A 13,644-nucleotide genomic window follows, 5' to 3' on the forward strand; every position below is an offset into this window, starting at 1 on the left:
GCTGACTGCTTCTCCGCGGACTGCGTAACTGTGGATGGTTGGATGGATGGCGGCGTTAGCTTTCCAGTCCAGCTTTTGTACAAAGCTACTTTTCGACACACATGGGGCGTGGCAGGTCTTAGTTGCAACTGCCCTTAACGACGTCGTTTTCCCTAGACGCCTGTCTCTGTGCTGGCTTCCTGTCCTCTGAGTTCTGTGGAGGGCACTCAGTACACGAAGAGATGAGGTCGGTAGTATTGCCATAGCCGTCTGGCGTCTTAGTCCCTCAGCCACCAAGAAACCTCGTGAGCCATGTCCAGATAAGAATAAGAAACAAGCTGGCAGGGCATCTCGTCCATAACCACTGCCTGACTCATCAAGCGAGCGAAGGAGCGTGATGCGTCGTCCATTTGTGAGCTTCGATGAAGTCAAATCAAGAGTCACTCGCTTCATTCCAAGTTTCTCAAAGAAAATAAAAGCCTTTCAATTTAACGAGAGTTTGTAGTGAGCTATCCATTACGCGGGTCCCAAGTATTTATATAAGTACACGATTATGGCTCTCCTAAAAAAGAGAATAAAAACTGCCTAATCATGGCAAAAGAGTACACGCTTCGATCCAACGGTCCCGGGCCCAATCGCCGACCGTGTCGAAGGCTCTCAGAGAGAAGAAATTAAAAAAAAAGAAACCGCCTTTTAAACGCAGTCGGCGGCGTCGAAGGGGGCCAGTGTGATCTCCCGGTTGTTTGGCGTGAAGGAGCGCGCTGACGTGGCGATGCGGAGGACCGAGTCGGCCGAGTTACGGTTGAAGAAGAAGCGGGCGTAGGTGTTGCTGTTGACGCCGTCGTTGCCGGAGGCCGTGCAGTTGAGCGGGACGCCGACGGTGAGGGACACGCCGTTGGTCTGGCAGATAAGGGGCGCGAGCTTGCGGACGAGGACCTGGCGCGGCGTGAAGCCGTTGACGGGGCGGTTGTCCTCGTCGTAAGGGGCCGGGACGGCAACCGTCTGGCCGTCGGACTGGAAGAGCTCGCCCGTCGCGAGGTTCAGGTCGAAGCTGACGGGGAGGGTGCCGATGGGCTTGATGTTGAAGCGGTTGGTGCCGAGGGCGACGACGGAGCCCGAGTTGTCGCCGCTGGCGACGCGGAGGCAGAGGTTGCGGGCGAAGACCTCGGTCGAGGTCGGGGTCGCGGAGGAGGAGGTCGACGAAGCGGTCGTGGTTGTCGTGCCGGTGGCGGTCGTGCTCGTGATGAAGGTGCTGATCTCGCTCGAGGACGCCGAGGTCGACTCGCCCGCGGAGGAGGTGGTGGCTGTTGAGGACTCGGACGCTGAAGATGACTCGCCCGTTGAGGAGGTGGTCGCGGTCGAGGACTCGGAGGCCGAGCTCAGGTCGTCCGTGGTCGTCGCCTCAAGGGTGGTGCTGGACGAGCTGATGATGGTGAGGGTGATGGTGGCGTCGTCAGTGGCTGCCGTCGTGCTGTTGGGAGAGATTGTGACGGTGGGCAGCGACGTCTCCGAGGCGTCCGTGGTGGTGATGGTCGGGAGGACGAACGTGGTGTTGGGGAAGACGACGGAGAAGGAGGAAGAGAGGCTCGTGAAGCTTGAGGACTCAACGGCCGTCGAGTTCGGGAAGAGCGTCGACGTGGGGAGGACGGTCGAGGTCTCGCTGGCGATCGTGCTGTTGGGGAACAGGGTGGAGGAGAGCGAGGTCTCAGACGCAGTCACGTTGGGGAAGACGGTCGACGTGGGGAAGGGCGTCGTCTCGACGTCCGAGGTGACGGTGGAGTTGGGGAAGAAAGTCGGCGAGACGGTGATGCTCTCCGAGGTGGTGGTGTTGGGGAAGAGGGTGGAAGAGGCTGAGATGGAGGTCTCGGTGGAGGTCACGTTCGGGAACAAGGTCGAGGAGGACAGAGAGGTCTCCGTTGACGTGATGTTCGGGAAGAGAGTCGAAGACGCCGAGATTGAGGTCTCGGTGGAGGTGATATTAGGGAAGAGGGTCGACGAGACCGACAGAGAAGTCTCAGTAGACGTGACGTTCGGGAAGAAAGTCGAAGAGACGGACAGGGACGTCTCGGTCGAGGTAACGTTCGGGAACAAAGTCGAAGAAGAGGACAGAGAAGTCTCGGTCGAGGTGACATTGGGGAACAAGGTCGAGGAGACAGACAGAGAAGTCTCGGTTGAAGTAACGTTGGGAAAGAATGTGGAAGAAGAAGACAGAGAAGTTTCGGTCGAAGTGACGTTAGGGAAGAGAGTGGAAGAGGCCGTGATTGAGATCCTGGTAGACGTGCCGTTCGGGAACAAAGTCGACGAGACGGAGAGAGAAGTCTCTGTCGAAGTGATATTCGGGAACAAAGTTGAAGAAGCCGAGATGGAGGTCTCAGTCGAAGTGACGTTGGGGAACAATGTCGAAGAAGAAGACAGAGAAGTCTCAGTCGAAGTGACGTTGGGGAAAAGTGTCGAAGAAGCAGACAGAGAAGTCTCGGTGGACGTGACATTGGGGAACAAAGTCGAGCTCAGTGTGGAGGACGTCTCCGAGAGGGTAACAGTCGTGCTGTTGGGGAAAAGAGTGGAAGAAGCGGACGAAGACTCGGTCGAGGTGATGTTGGGGAACAGACTCGACAAGGAGGAGCTCGTCACGGTCTCCACGGATGACGATGTTGTAGTGTTGGGGAAGACGGTGGTCGAAACAATGCTAGACGTGATGGTCGTGGACTCGGAGGTGATGGTGGTGGTGTTAGGGAACAGAGTCGAGGTCACCGATTCGGTCGAAGCAGAGCTGCTGGACTCGGTGGAGGTGACGTTGGGGAACAACGTCGACGTGAAGGTGGAAGAGGTCTCCGAAACGGTGACAGTGGTGCTGCTGCTGTTGGGGAAGATGGTGGAGCTGAACGTCTCGGACGAGGAGGCCGAAGACGAAGCGCTGACTGAAGTGACGGTAGTGGTGTTGAACACCGGCGGCACGGACGAGGTGCGCGTAACGAAGGTCGTGAAGGTGGCGTTGGTAAAGACCGTGCCAGTTACAGCCGTGGTCTCCTCGACCACCTCCGTGACGGTGCTGCCGACGGAGACGGTAGCAGTCACGGGGTCGAAGTCAGTGGAGGTGAGGACAATGGTCTCGAGGGCAGTGGCAGTCGTCGTTGTCGTCGCCACGACGGTCGAGGCCGAGCCGATGGCGGAGATGGTGACTGTGATGACAGAGGTGGACAAGATCGTAGCTGGGACCGTCTGGGTGACGGTTACGACGGCGGCGGCCGAGGTCACCGTGTTCGGCAAGACGCCGAGGCACGAGCAGGCCGAGGCGTAGCGGGCCACGGAGCTGCAGGCCGAGGCGTAGGCCGGGAACGTGTTGGAAGAGACGGCGGTCACAGGGCCCTGGCGCTTCTTGAGAGCGATGGTCTCGAAGATGGTCTGGGTCTCGGTGGCGACGGTGGTGATCTGCGTGGTGCCGAAGACGAGGGTGCGGGTGCTGGCGACCAGGACGGTTGTGGGCACGACGACGGTCTCGGTGGCTACGGTGGTGACTTGGGTGATGCCGACGCGGCTGGTCTCCGTGGCGGACACCAGCGCGGTTTCGACGACGAAGCTCGTCTCGACGGGACCCGGGGCGGCATCGGTGACGGTGACGGTCGACGTGAAGACGCCGCTGGTCGCGGCCGTGACTGTCACGGTGGAAGTGCTTTTGGTGGCGTGTTAGTCGGGGGGACCGGGGTCTCGGGGGGGCTGACCTGACTGGGAGAGTATAGGAACGACTTACGCGGCACTGGGGAATACAGTCACCTGCAGAAACTTGGAGCAGTCGGCGGTACCGCTCCTGGTTGTGAAAGCACTAGCCGCAATAGCTGAAGGAGAGAGAGAAGCAAGGGTCAGCTCTTGTGAACTCCTGGTGTAGATCCCCCGGATGATGTGCGGAGGATGTGCGGATGGGTGACGGTTACTTACCTCGCAGGCAGTTGTCCCTGGCACACTGAGCAGCGCTCAACCCAAAGAGGGCGGCCAGCACGGCGGAAGTGGAAGGCTTCATGGCTGTACCGGAGGTGGGAGAACGGGAAATTGGACCTCTTGAGGAAGACTGGGACCGTTGGGCTTCGGGACGAGGCTCGAAGTGGGGGGTAGCTTGTCTAGACCTTGTCGTTGGGAGGAGATGCAGGAGATGACTGCGCCGGTGTCGAGATGAAGAGGAAACAAAATCCAGAAGAGCCTGTCAGGAGAGGTCGAGTTATATACATCCAAAGACATCTCGAGAAGAGAGAGGCCTTGGGAAACAAGAAAATGGCTCAAAAAAAAGAAGCATCACTGAACGTGTGAACCTGTCATTGCCCAAGGGATGGGACGAGCTGCGGCCCGCCGGAGGCAAACAAACAGTCACGACTGCTCTCTGCAGCCAATATCGCGTCCTGCCAGGTCTGAGACTCCTTCTTCCCTTGGGTCATTTCGCGATTGCCTCAACGATAGTGCCGGCCATGCCCGTGGGCTTGGCCTCACCACGATCCAGGGCCGAACGCCGCCGTTTACTTGCTTTGCCTATCGAGAGATAAGAAACCCAGGGCAGGTGTCATCCCTGCCTGGCCACGTCCGATAGAGACGAGACCAAGCTTGCGGACACTAGCGAATGTGGCTTGGTTAGCACCAGCGTCCTTGCTCGCCGCAATGGATCAACGGCTCGCTTGGTTGCGCGGGGGGGCTCTCTCTCTCAGTGTTTCGTAGGAACCCGTTCCCTTGGTCGGTCGCCGCGGCGAGAGTACAAGAGGGCGAGAGGACGAGAGGACGAGGTGGGGCAGATACTCACAATCAGAGATGAGCTTGCGTGATGAGAGGGGCAACGCCTAGAACCGTGACGGTACCTGACTATTGGGCGTGGTGGGATTCAGATTGACTGCGCTGCAAGGAACCCGACGGGCCTAACTGCAAGGGCAAATGAAGGTCTTGTCTGAGATGTAGACATCAGACCATGGCACACACACGGCCAGAGACTTGGCAGGGACAACAAGCCCGCCCGGCACCCCGGGTGAAAAGGGAGGAGGAGGCCTTTTTCTCCCCTGCTCCCAGCGGCGAGGAGAAACTCGAGAGACCTCCGTGATGTCGCTGATTGGGTAGGGGGACCGGAAGAAGAAAACGGCCGGCCTGGAAGCCTGTAATCCGCGGCAAATCCGCTCGGAATAAGCAAGCGTTGTTCGCTGATGCGAGAGTAGGGATCCGAGTCCCGGCTCTGCTGCACGTGCAAGTCACATTCGACGAAGGTCTTCAGAAGCCCTGCATCGGGGATGCGGACGAGAAACAAGTGTGCCATAAGCCATAGCTGACAGCTACAAAAAAAAAAAAAAACTCCATCCTGTTTTTGCGCCTTGATCTCACTCTAGATCAGGGCTGAGAACCGACCCGAGCATCGTGGGAGCCGCAGTAGCTTAGCTCGTTGTATCCCTGCGAGATAGTGTCCCAAACCTGTCAGCAGTGGACTCGTCGAGCCGGATCAACCATGACACATGGTGATGACGTCCCGGGGCCGGGGGGAGAAGGATATCTTACAGTTGAGGCCTCCCACCAGCGCGGAGTAAGGAATATTATATGGCGGCGTGACGAACAAGCCGATGATAGACTCTCGAGTCCACTGACAGGAGATGAGTCAGATGACTGCTCGTAACCAAGCTCTCACATGGGCCCCGTTACACATCCGATGTACAAAGAGCCCTGATGGCATGCCAAGAGCGGTCAAAAAAAGCCTTCTCACGAGCTGAGCTCCAAGACCCTCCGCTCGGATCATGGCTTTGAAATCGAACGCGCTGGACTTGGGCGATTATGGCTCCAAAAAACTGAGCGGCTGAGATTTACAACCTCGTTCTGCCCCCCATTGTTCAGCTCGTGCAGGATGTGTCAAGCCTGTTTCTGGCGAACTCCCCCCCCCCCAAACCCCAAAGAACAATAATGAGTAGAAAAAAAACACGAGGGATGCCTCCACGCCGTCATTTCCCTGGAACCCCTTGAGACATTGATGGATACCGCCTCGCGGGCTTGACTATGGACGTGCCGAATGTCTCAAGCGAAGCGACGAGCATGGCCTTCCAGTCGCCGACAGAAAAGAACGAGAGACAGCGGGAGCTGAATGACCTCGTTACCTGACCCCCAAACTTGAAAGTTTGTGTTGGATGTCAGAGTCAAGGGTGCCACGATGACTTTTGACGTGATCCCCTAGTGGAAGGATACCGCCGCCACGCCTACCCGGATTTGAGCATAGACGTTGCCAATGACCTGCTACGACAGGGAAATGAGGATAGTTCTCCGAGCAGGCGTTTTGTATGTCTATGCCACGTCTTGGCAAGATGTTCGAACGGATGGGAGGCAACCGTTGAGCTAGCTAGCAATTTAGATATAGAGATTGAATCCACCCATCGGTATCGGCTCATGGCTGCTACAAGTCGAGGTCACCTCATTTCCAATCAACAACTGCGTCATGGGCAACTAGAGCATCAGAAATGGGAAAAATCCATTAGTTCGAAGTTGACTGCCGTGCCTCAGGAATGCATTTGACTCAGGCACATCAAGCGACTGCCAAATCTGCAGCGGGACTATTTTAATCCCACGGTCTTAGATCCCAATCTCGTCTTCCGGTTGGTCGACGACCGCCGTCCAACAGACTCAGTCGCCCTCGATAGGCGTGTCTTTCCGAAGGGAGCAATGTCTGTGAAAGGACACTGACAACTTGCTACCAGCACTGGAGTCATGATTGAATCAGAATCCGATCTTCGACGACGTCTTCTTCGTGACGGCTGCTGTGGCACCGACGCTAGGTTTCCTGCCGGCACATGCACCGAGACAAATGGCTTGCGCGTGGTTATCGTCACTAGGGGGCAAACGGCCTTCTACACTATTGGACAATCGTCAAGATACGTCTTCTTACTGTCACTGCACCCTTTTCATTTGTTCGGTTGCGGGTTCTACCCTACCTTAGAACTCCGACGAGTACTGACAGAGGTGTCACTTCTTGACCGAGTTTCATCATTGAGTCAACAGAAGACTCAGTCACTTAGAATCACTGTACAGACGGATGTCTGGGGCTATGGTATGGAGCAAGGAGTCAACAGATAGGGAGGGCGGCTATTCTAATCTCCGGCCGTCTTTCCCACACTCTTGTAAGAAGGAGGTCCCTTCTATAAATAGGCTGGTAGGAGCAGAATCTCTTCTAATCTCTCAAGACTGTCCCCCTAGATCGGAATCGTGGAAGAAGGTACACTAGTTGGAATTTGCGGAACTTTGGAGAGTCAACTACTGAAACTCCAGTCATCTTTTATTTTTCAAGCCACATCAATCCGCATATGATCTCAATATTATCACTGACAACAACGAATTCGTATTTGCAATGACAGCACCTGCTAATTTTCACGCAATGACCAAAGACGGAATAGTCTCGTACTCTAGAACAATTTACAAAGGCTTTCCCTCGGGTATCATCCTTATCTCAAATCCTACCTCTAGTTGGGACTGAAAATCCTCTTCCCTCCTTTTTCCTTGGTAGAAGTAAGCAGCTGTATTGGATCCCAGTAGACACCAAAAACGGTATTCTGGGAACTTTCAGGATGCTCTTTGGATACCAAAACAACCGAGATAAACAATTCATAAATTTTATGAGAGGTACGTTGCTCAGATTGCTTTACCTGATTTGTCCCAGTTCTCCAGGAATTATCCCTCAAAAAGCGAGTCGGCCTCGATATGAACAGAAGAACAAAGAGCCTGTAATACCCGGCAACGGCCAGACCATACAAAGCACCCGTGACCGCAAGTGCGTTTTGTAACAAACGGCCGAAGCCATATTCAAGAAAATTGTCAGTTTTGGGGCGATTCGATCCCAGGAGACGAATAATGATTGCTAGCCTTTCAAGCTGAGCGCCCACGGCCCATATCATTCTCTTCTCCTCGACTGCGAGTGATCAATATGAGATAACTTGCTGCAACACGCCACTTGAGGGTGATTGAAAAGCCATTTTAAGGTTAACCAGGGCAATTATGAGATGTTCGTGACTTCATGACTATATAAAGCGTGGCTGGTGTCTGGCTGGTCCTTGACGAGTAGCATGATTCTCGCCTGTTGCATCCCGGTCTCCTGGCCAGACCGGGCAGGTTTCCGGGGAAAGAGCCATGATATCAAAACCAGAAAGTCTTGATTAGGCCGAAAGATGGCCAGACAGCAGATGAGATCGATATCCGATCCACCGAGGTATATCTCCTAGACTATCTGCTCGGCTTCAACAGACACGCGGATGAACAGGCAAGAGAGTAATATTGCCCCAGGGCGTGACGCCACGACGCCACGCAACGGACTAAGATTCCGATCCGCCGCGGTGTATCTCTCAGACTGCCTGCTCGTCTTCAACAGACATGCGGCGGATAAATAAGTAAGAGAGTAATTTGCCCCGGGGCATGACGCCACAACGCCACGCTAAGGACTGAATAGCGGTGTTCCCGAGTGATTGCATCATGGCTTGCTTTGACAGGGTCGATCGGTCGATTCCGGGGCCTGTCAAAATAGATCTCTAAACAAGCGGGAGGTGCCCCAGCTTCGTAGTGCCATGAGAATCGCGTCCAAGTGGGGTGCACCAGGCTGATGAAAGCTGGCGTTTCCGTGAGTGGTGCAAACATGGCAGTATGGCAGTCTTCGTTTCAGCCTCCATCACGACCAGCCACCTCCGTCGTCCATTCAACGTTTGATGAATGCTCTTGGTTATAATGAGACAAGCTTTTCCTGGAATTGGTCAACTGGACGAACCTGACACTGGCTCATTCCTGTGGGCAGGTCTCAGGCTGAAATCGAGCTGGGGTTTGCTCCGGGTCGCTCCCACGTCTGCAGAGCAACATGGCAGATCTCGCTGTACGAAGAAGAATGGTCAAGATAAGAATTCTGGACAAACGGCACAAAATAAAATGTCAAGACCGGGCGAGAGATCGCACGCTGACAAGCTGGATGCGATCTGGGCAATCGGTCGCCGGATCCGGAGGGAGATGGTTCACAAGCAGGCTCGGTCTCAACCTCCACGAAACATCTCTCCGGCTTGGCACGGGCTGTTAGTGTCATGCTAAGGAGGGGCCCCAGTTCCCGCGGTTTGCCGCCGCGCGCTGGGGCAGATTAGCTATACGCTAATCAAACCCTTAACAACGCACATTTTCCCCTCGATTCGAGCCGACGATTATTCAACCTAACGAGCCGCCGCCGACTTGACATCGCCTTCCGCAGGCTAGATGAAGTCTTCCTGGTAGGGCAGGAAGCAGAGGTTCCATCTAGCCTCCCGAAGGAGCCGGGCGAACTTCATTCCCGGCGCAAGCGGCACTTCCGGGCCCAAATTGAACACCACCGATCGACTTTTCGACTTCGCTCCCTCAACACCTTTTCCCCTCAAACGATCGAAGACCCCCTCGAAAAGACAAACAGACACTAGGGTTGCTGTGTATAGCCACGGTAATACACGGCTGTGCTTGTTACAGAGCCTAACAGCAAACCCTACAACCTATCCTCACGAGGTTTCGCCCCTTGTGGTTTCCCTCGTGGCGGTATAACCTATCACGATATGCTTCGGACGGCTACTGGGACGTTGTGTAAACCAGCAGCCTGCGGGCTCTGGGTCGAAGGAGAGGAAATACCGGCGGAATCGCGGTTTAGGGACGACCAGAGCACTGTCTCGGGCAAGCCAGCGGCACCCAGAGACAGCTCGAACACATAGTTGCCTCTAGGCACGACTTGGAGGACGATTTGGACTGTATCTAGTGGTAGTTATAGGCCTACGGCTCTCCACGCCACATACCCTTCGGGAGGTCTGCCGCAAGGGCGGTTGCGCTCTTGCCGCCATGGCGTAAAATACAACAACAACAACAACAACAACAAGCAGGCTCGGTCTCTGAGACATTTCGACGAACGCGTGCTAAAGGTCTGGTAGCGGCAGCTCTAGCACGATAGAACGCCCAAAGTGGCGTCCTGTATATTTGGTTTTCTTCCCTTGGACTTGGATTCCGAATCTCATTCTTTCACTCCTTTCATCGTCTGCTTTGCTGTCCCCCGTTGCAGTCGTTACGCATCGTGTGACCTCTTTCTTCACGCAACAGACAACACCTTTAGGAAGAAGAACCCTGGGAGTCAACTACGTCTTGAATCTCCCTTTATACAGCGCGACAACCGCCACATCGTTTTCCCCTGGGAACGCTCGTCACCCGAACGACGGCACTCGACCGCCCGATGCACCGATAAGCGAACCGGTCGATTCAATGCTGATCTTGTACAGTCCTCCGAAGGAAGACATGGATCCGTCGCCTTCCGGCACCGACGCAAGGGTTGGGATAACCGACGGTGTCCTTCCCGAAAACTCACACGAAAATCTCGTCGACCTCATCATCGGCGTAACCAGCGCCTTGCTGGCCGTCACAGCCATATTCGTCGCGCTGCGGATCTACGTTAGAGCATTCTTCATAAAAAAATGGAGAGCAGATGACACGATGCTTGTGTGTTCGTTCTTTGCGGTCGTATTTCACGATACCATGATCTGTCTCGGTGAGTCCTCCCGCATGCTTGGGGCGCGGTGTTTGGACACGGCTTAACAGGCCGCTGACCATACGAAACAAAAGGCACGAGATTCGGTCTTGGAAAACACGTTTGGATGACGCCAATCAAGACGATTATCAAAGGTCAAAAGGTAGAGTTATTGGCTCTTTTCCCTTCGGCCTGCGCTCAGCTAATTACTCACTGCGCACTTCTAGCTTGCCATGTCCGTCATCATGCTGTATAACATCGCCTTCATCTCGATCAAGATTACATTTCTGCTTCAGTACCGCCGCGTGTTCCCGCTGCCGAAAGTCGAGCTGCTCTGCAACATCGGAATCGCGTTCCTTGTCGTCTTCGGCTTATCTACCCTCATCTCTGCGGGGGTCACCTACGGCATCATATTTCGCAATAACTACTGGAACTCACCCATCAACATACTGGGATGGTGGCTAGCAAATGCCTCCCTGCATCTGGTCACGGATATTCTTATATTCATCCTGCCCTTACCACTATTGGGCATGCTCAAACTGCACAAGCCGCAGAAGCTGGCGTTATTTGCCAGCTTCTCACTCGGTTTCTTGTAAGCCACGACCCTGGTCCTTCGGATTATGCTGCCCTCCTGTCATGTTTTGAAATGGCCGTGACCGATTACGCGCGCCAAAACTCACATGTTGCCTTTAGGACTTGTGCTATATCCATAATCCGAATTATCTCGCTTCCGGGATCTTTTGACACAGTCGATCAGACATACGAGAGTACGCCGACCATCCTCTGGAGTATTGCCGAACTCTCAAGCGCCGTCATATGCTGCTGTATTCCAACGCTGCGCCCGCTGGTTCAGGGATCCCGGTACCTCCCCGGCGGAAGCGCGTCTGGCGGAAGCGATTTTAGCAACACGCCCCGTTCCCGACCCGCCCTGCCACAACCCAGCGACAGGATATCTTCGTCGATCAGTTGCGCTTCTGACACTGCCATGAGGAAGCACAGGCCGAGCTTCACCTGGAAGCGCAGCCGGCAACGCAGCGAGCAGTCGACTATTGCAGGAGTCGACGATATCGAGCCGATGCCCGGCACGCCAATGCTACCCGTCACGCCAATGTTACCCGCGACGCCAATGCTTCCTGTAACGCCGATGATGCCGACAATGCCGGTCATGGCGGCCATGCCAACGGTAGAGGTGAACGGTGTGCGGAGGGAAAGCGGCGGGACGGTCGAGAGCGTAGGGCCTCGACAGCAGCGAAGGAACAGCGTCAGGAGTAGTGTGTATAGCGACCGCAGTGTTGGTTTGGGAGACGGAGGGTTGCGTCGGGACTTGAGTTTACGGAGACACATGAGCATGGCGTTGACCGAGAGGGACTCGGATGATGATGTCTACTACTTCGGGGTTACGGAGGAACAAGTGGACCTCGAGTGTCCGACGCCTTTGAGCCCGCCACCGAAATCTCGAAAGTCAACGAGTGAATAAATAGCGAGAATTTCGTCTAGATTTTCTTGTCAAAAATGGCGGGCGGTTACTGATAGCAGGCTCTTGCGAGCGTGCGGTCCAACGATATATAGTTCTTATGACAGTCATAGTTCTCAACATAAGCGGTAGTTGCGTCTTTGCACCTCTTATTTGCCGCTGCTATCTCTAATGTTGGTTCGTTAAGATCTCCTTATTCCACTCGCAGGCCAGATTCTTTCAGCAACGGCAGTATCTTCTGGCCGAAATATTCCAAGTCTGGGGCAAAGTCGTAGAAGTTGATCTGAACACCATCGATGCCGATCTTGTGCAAGGCGTCCAACTGCTGAACCACCTCTTCCGGCGACCCAATGATCTCGATGTTGCCGCCGAGGTTAAGGCCCTTCTTCTCCTTGGCGTCCTTGCGCCCTCTCCATGCGTGCGCATCGCTGTCATACGCCCCGTTTGCCGTGCCGAACTTCTTGGTCCCCGCCTGGATTCTGGTCCCCTCGGCAATGCTCTCAGCATAGGACCAGGCTTCCTCGGACGTGTCCTTTGAGACGATAATGGGGTTGATGATAACCTTGACTGTTCGGCCCTTGGCCCTGACAGCCGCCCTGATAGAGGCGATGTGATCCGGGAGAGTCTCCAATGCGCTGTCAATGTGCGCAGTTCCCGGCGAGGTGATGAAGATCAAGTCGGAATACTGTGCGGCGAAGTCGATGCCAGCAGGCGAACCCGTAGCATTTACGAGGATGGGTCTGCCAAACTGCGGTTTGGGAGTGATCCAGGCGTTCTCGAGCTGCCACGGCGATACTTTCCCCTTGTAGGAGATGTTCTCGGTCTCGCCCCAGAGACTGTTGACGACGTCGAACAGCTCTCCGGCCATCTGGTACCGCTTATCGTGTTCGATGCGCTGCCGACCAAACATCTCGTGCTCTACCGCCCTGTGACCGGTGACGACATTGATGCCCCATCGGCCCTTGGCGATGTGGTCCAAGGTAGCGCCGTACTTGGCGATGTGAAGCGGGTGGAGCGGCCCGTAGAGGACATGCATCGTCGAGATAAGGAGGATGGACTTGGTGACGGCCGCCATGGCGCCCAGCGCGACGAAGGCGTCCAGGGAAGCCTCGCCGTCGTAGCCGCCCTTGGGCAGCCACTGCGTACGACTGAAGGCCAATTCGAAACCTAGCTCCTCGGCCCTGCGAACGAGTTCGACGTTGTAGTCAAACGTCCAGCTGTTCGTGGTGGGCTGTGTGGAAAAGTTGATGTCTTGCAGATTGAGGAAAAGGCCGAGGAGCAACGGCTGACGGGCGGCCCTGCTCAAAGGACTATCCTCGAAGTCGAACGGCCCTTTCAGCACGGGACCACCTTCACGCACCGATGAAGCAGACATGGTGAGATGGTTTTGCTTAGTGACTGGAGTTTGGATATGGGGATGCTAGACTTCTTTGGCAGCGCGATATGAAGCTCTCGTTATTACCCCTCTGATAGCGTAGATACGGTTGGAGGCTTTGCTCTTATTGATAACTAAATACGTCAGATATGTAGGTTGCAGATGGCGTGTGATTGAGGAGGGATGTCGAGATTGCGTCCTGAGCCTATCGTTCTCGTTTATGGAAACCAACCATCTCCGCCATCGGCTTACACGAAGCACGCCATCGATTGTCACGGATTCCCTTATTAAGCAGCGTGTATTCAGACGACATCACAC

At 55.1% G+C, this 13,644-nt stretch overlaps 3 protein-coding genes across 3 annotated transcripts; 1 reads left to right on the plus strand and 2 right to left on the minus strand.

Annotated features, from left to right (window-relative positions):
* Positions 1 to 672: 672 nt before the first annotated feature.
* CDEST_07211 (uncharacterized protein) lies at positions 673 to 3,994 on the minus strand (the record flags this gene model as incomplete). The annotated part of the gene is made up of 3 exons (XM_062923370.1): positions 673 to 3,649; positions 3,728 to 3,812; positions 3,913 to 3,994. The coding sequence occupies 3 exons, from the start codon at positions 3,992 to 3,994 to the stop codon at positions 673 to 675; spliced, it is 3,144 nt and encodes a 1,047-aa protein (XP_062779421.1).
* Positions 3,995 to 10,215: 6,221 nt separating this feature from the next.
* On the plus strand, positions 10,216 to 11,954 carry CDEST_07212 (uncharacterized protein; the record flags this gene model as incomplete). The annotated part of the gene is made up of 4 exons (XM_062923371.1): positions 10,216 to 10,498; positions 10,573 to 10,640; positions 10,705 to 11,069; positions 11,171 to 11,954. 4 exons carry the CDS (start codon positions 10,216 to 10,218, stop codon positions 11,952 to 11,954), a joined length of 1,500 nt encoding a protein of 499 aa, XP_062779422.1.
* Positions 11,955 to 12,144: 190 nt separating this feature from the next.
* CDEST_07213 (Putative Luciferase-like domain-containing protein) lies at positions 12,145 to 13,326 on the minus strand (the record flags this gene model as incomplete). Its single annotated transcript, XM_062923372.1, has 1 exon — positions 12,145 to 13,326. One exon carries the CDS (start codon positions 13,324 to 13,326, stop codon positions 12,145 to 12,147), a length of 1,182 nt encoding a protein of 393 aa, XP_062779423.1.
* Positions 13,327 to 13,644: the final 318 nt, after the last annotated feature.

The sequence above is a fragment of the Colletotrichum destructivum genome, chromosome 4, assembly GCF_034447905.1.
Source record: "Colletotrichum destructivum chromosome 4, complete sequence".
Classification (NCBI taxonomy): domain Eukaryota; kingdom Fungi; phylum Ascomycota; class Sordariomycetes; order Glomerellales; family Glomerellaceae; genus Colletotrichum; species Colletotrichum destructivum.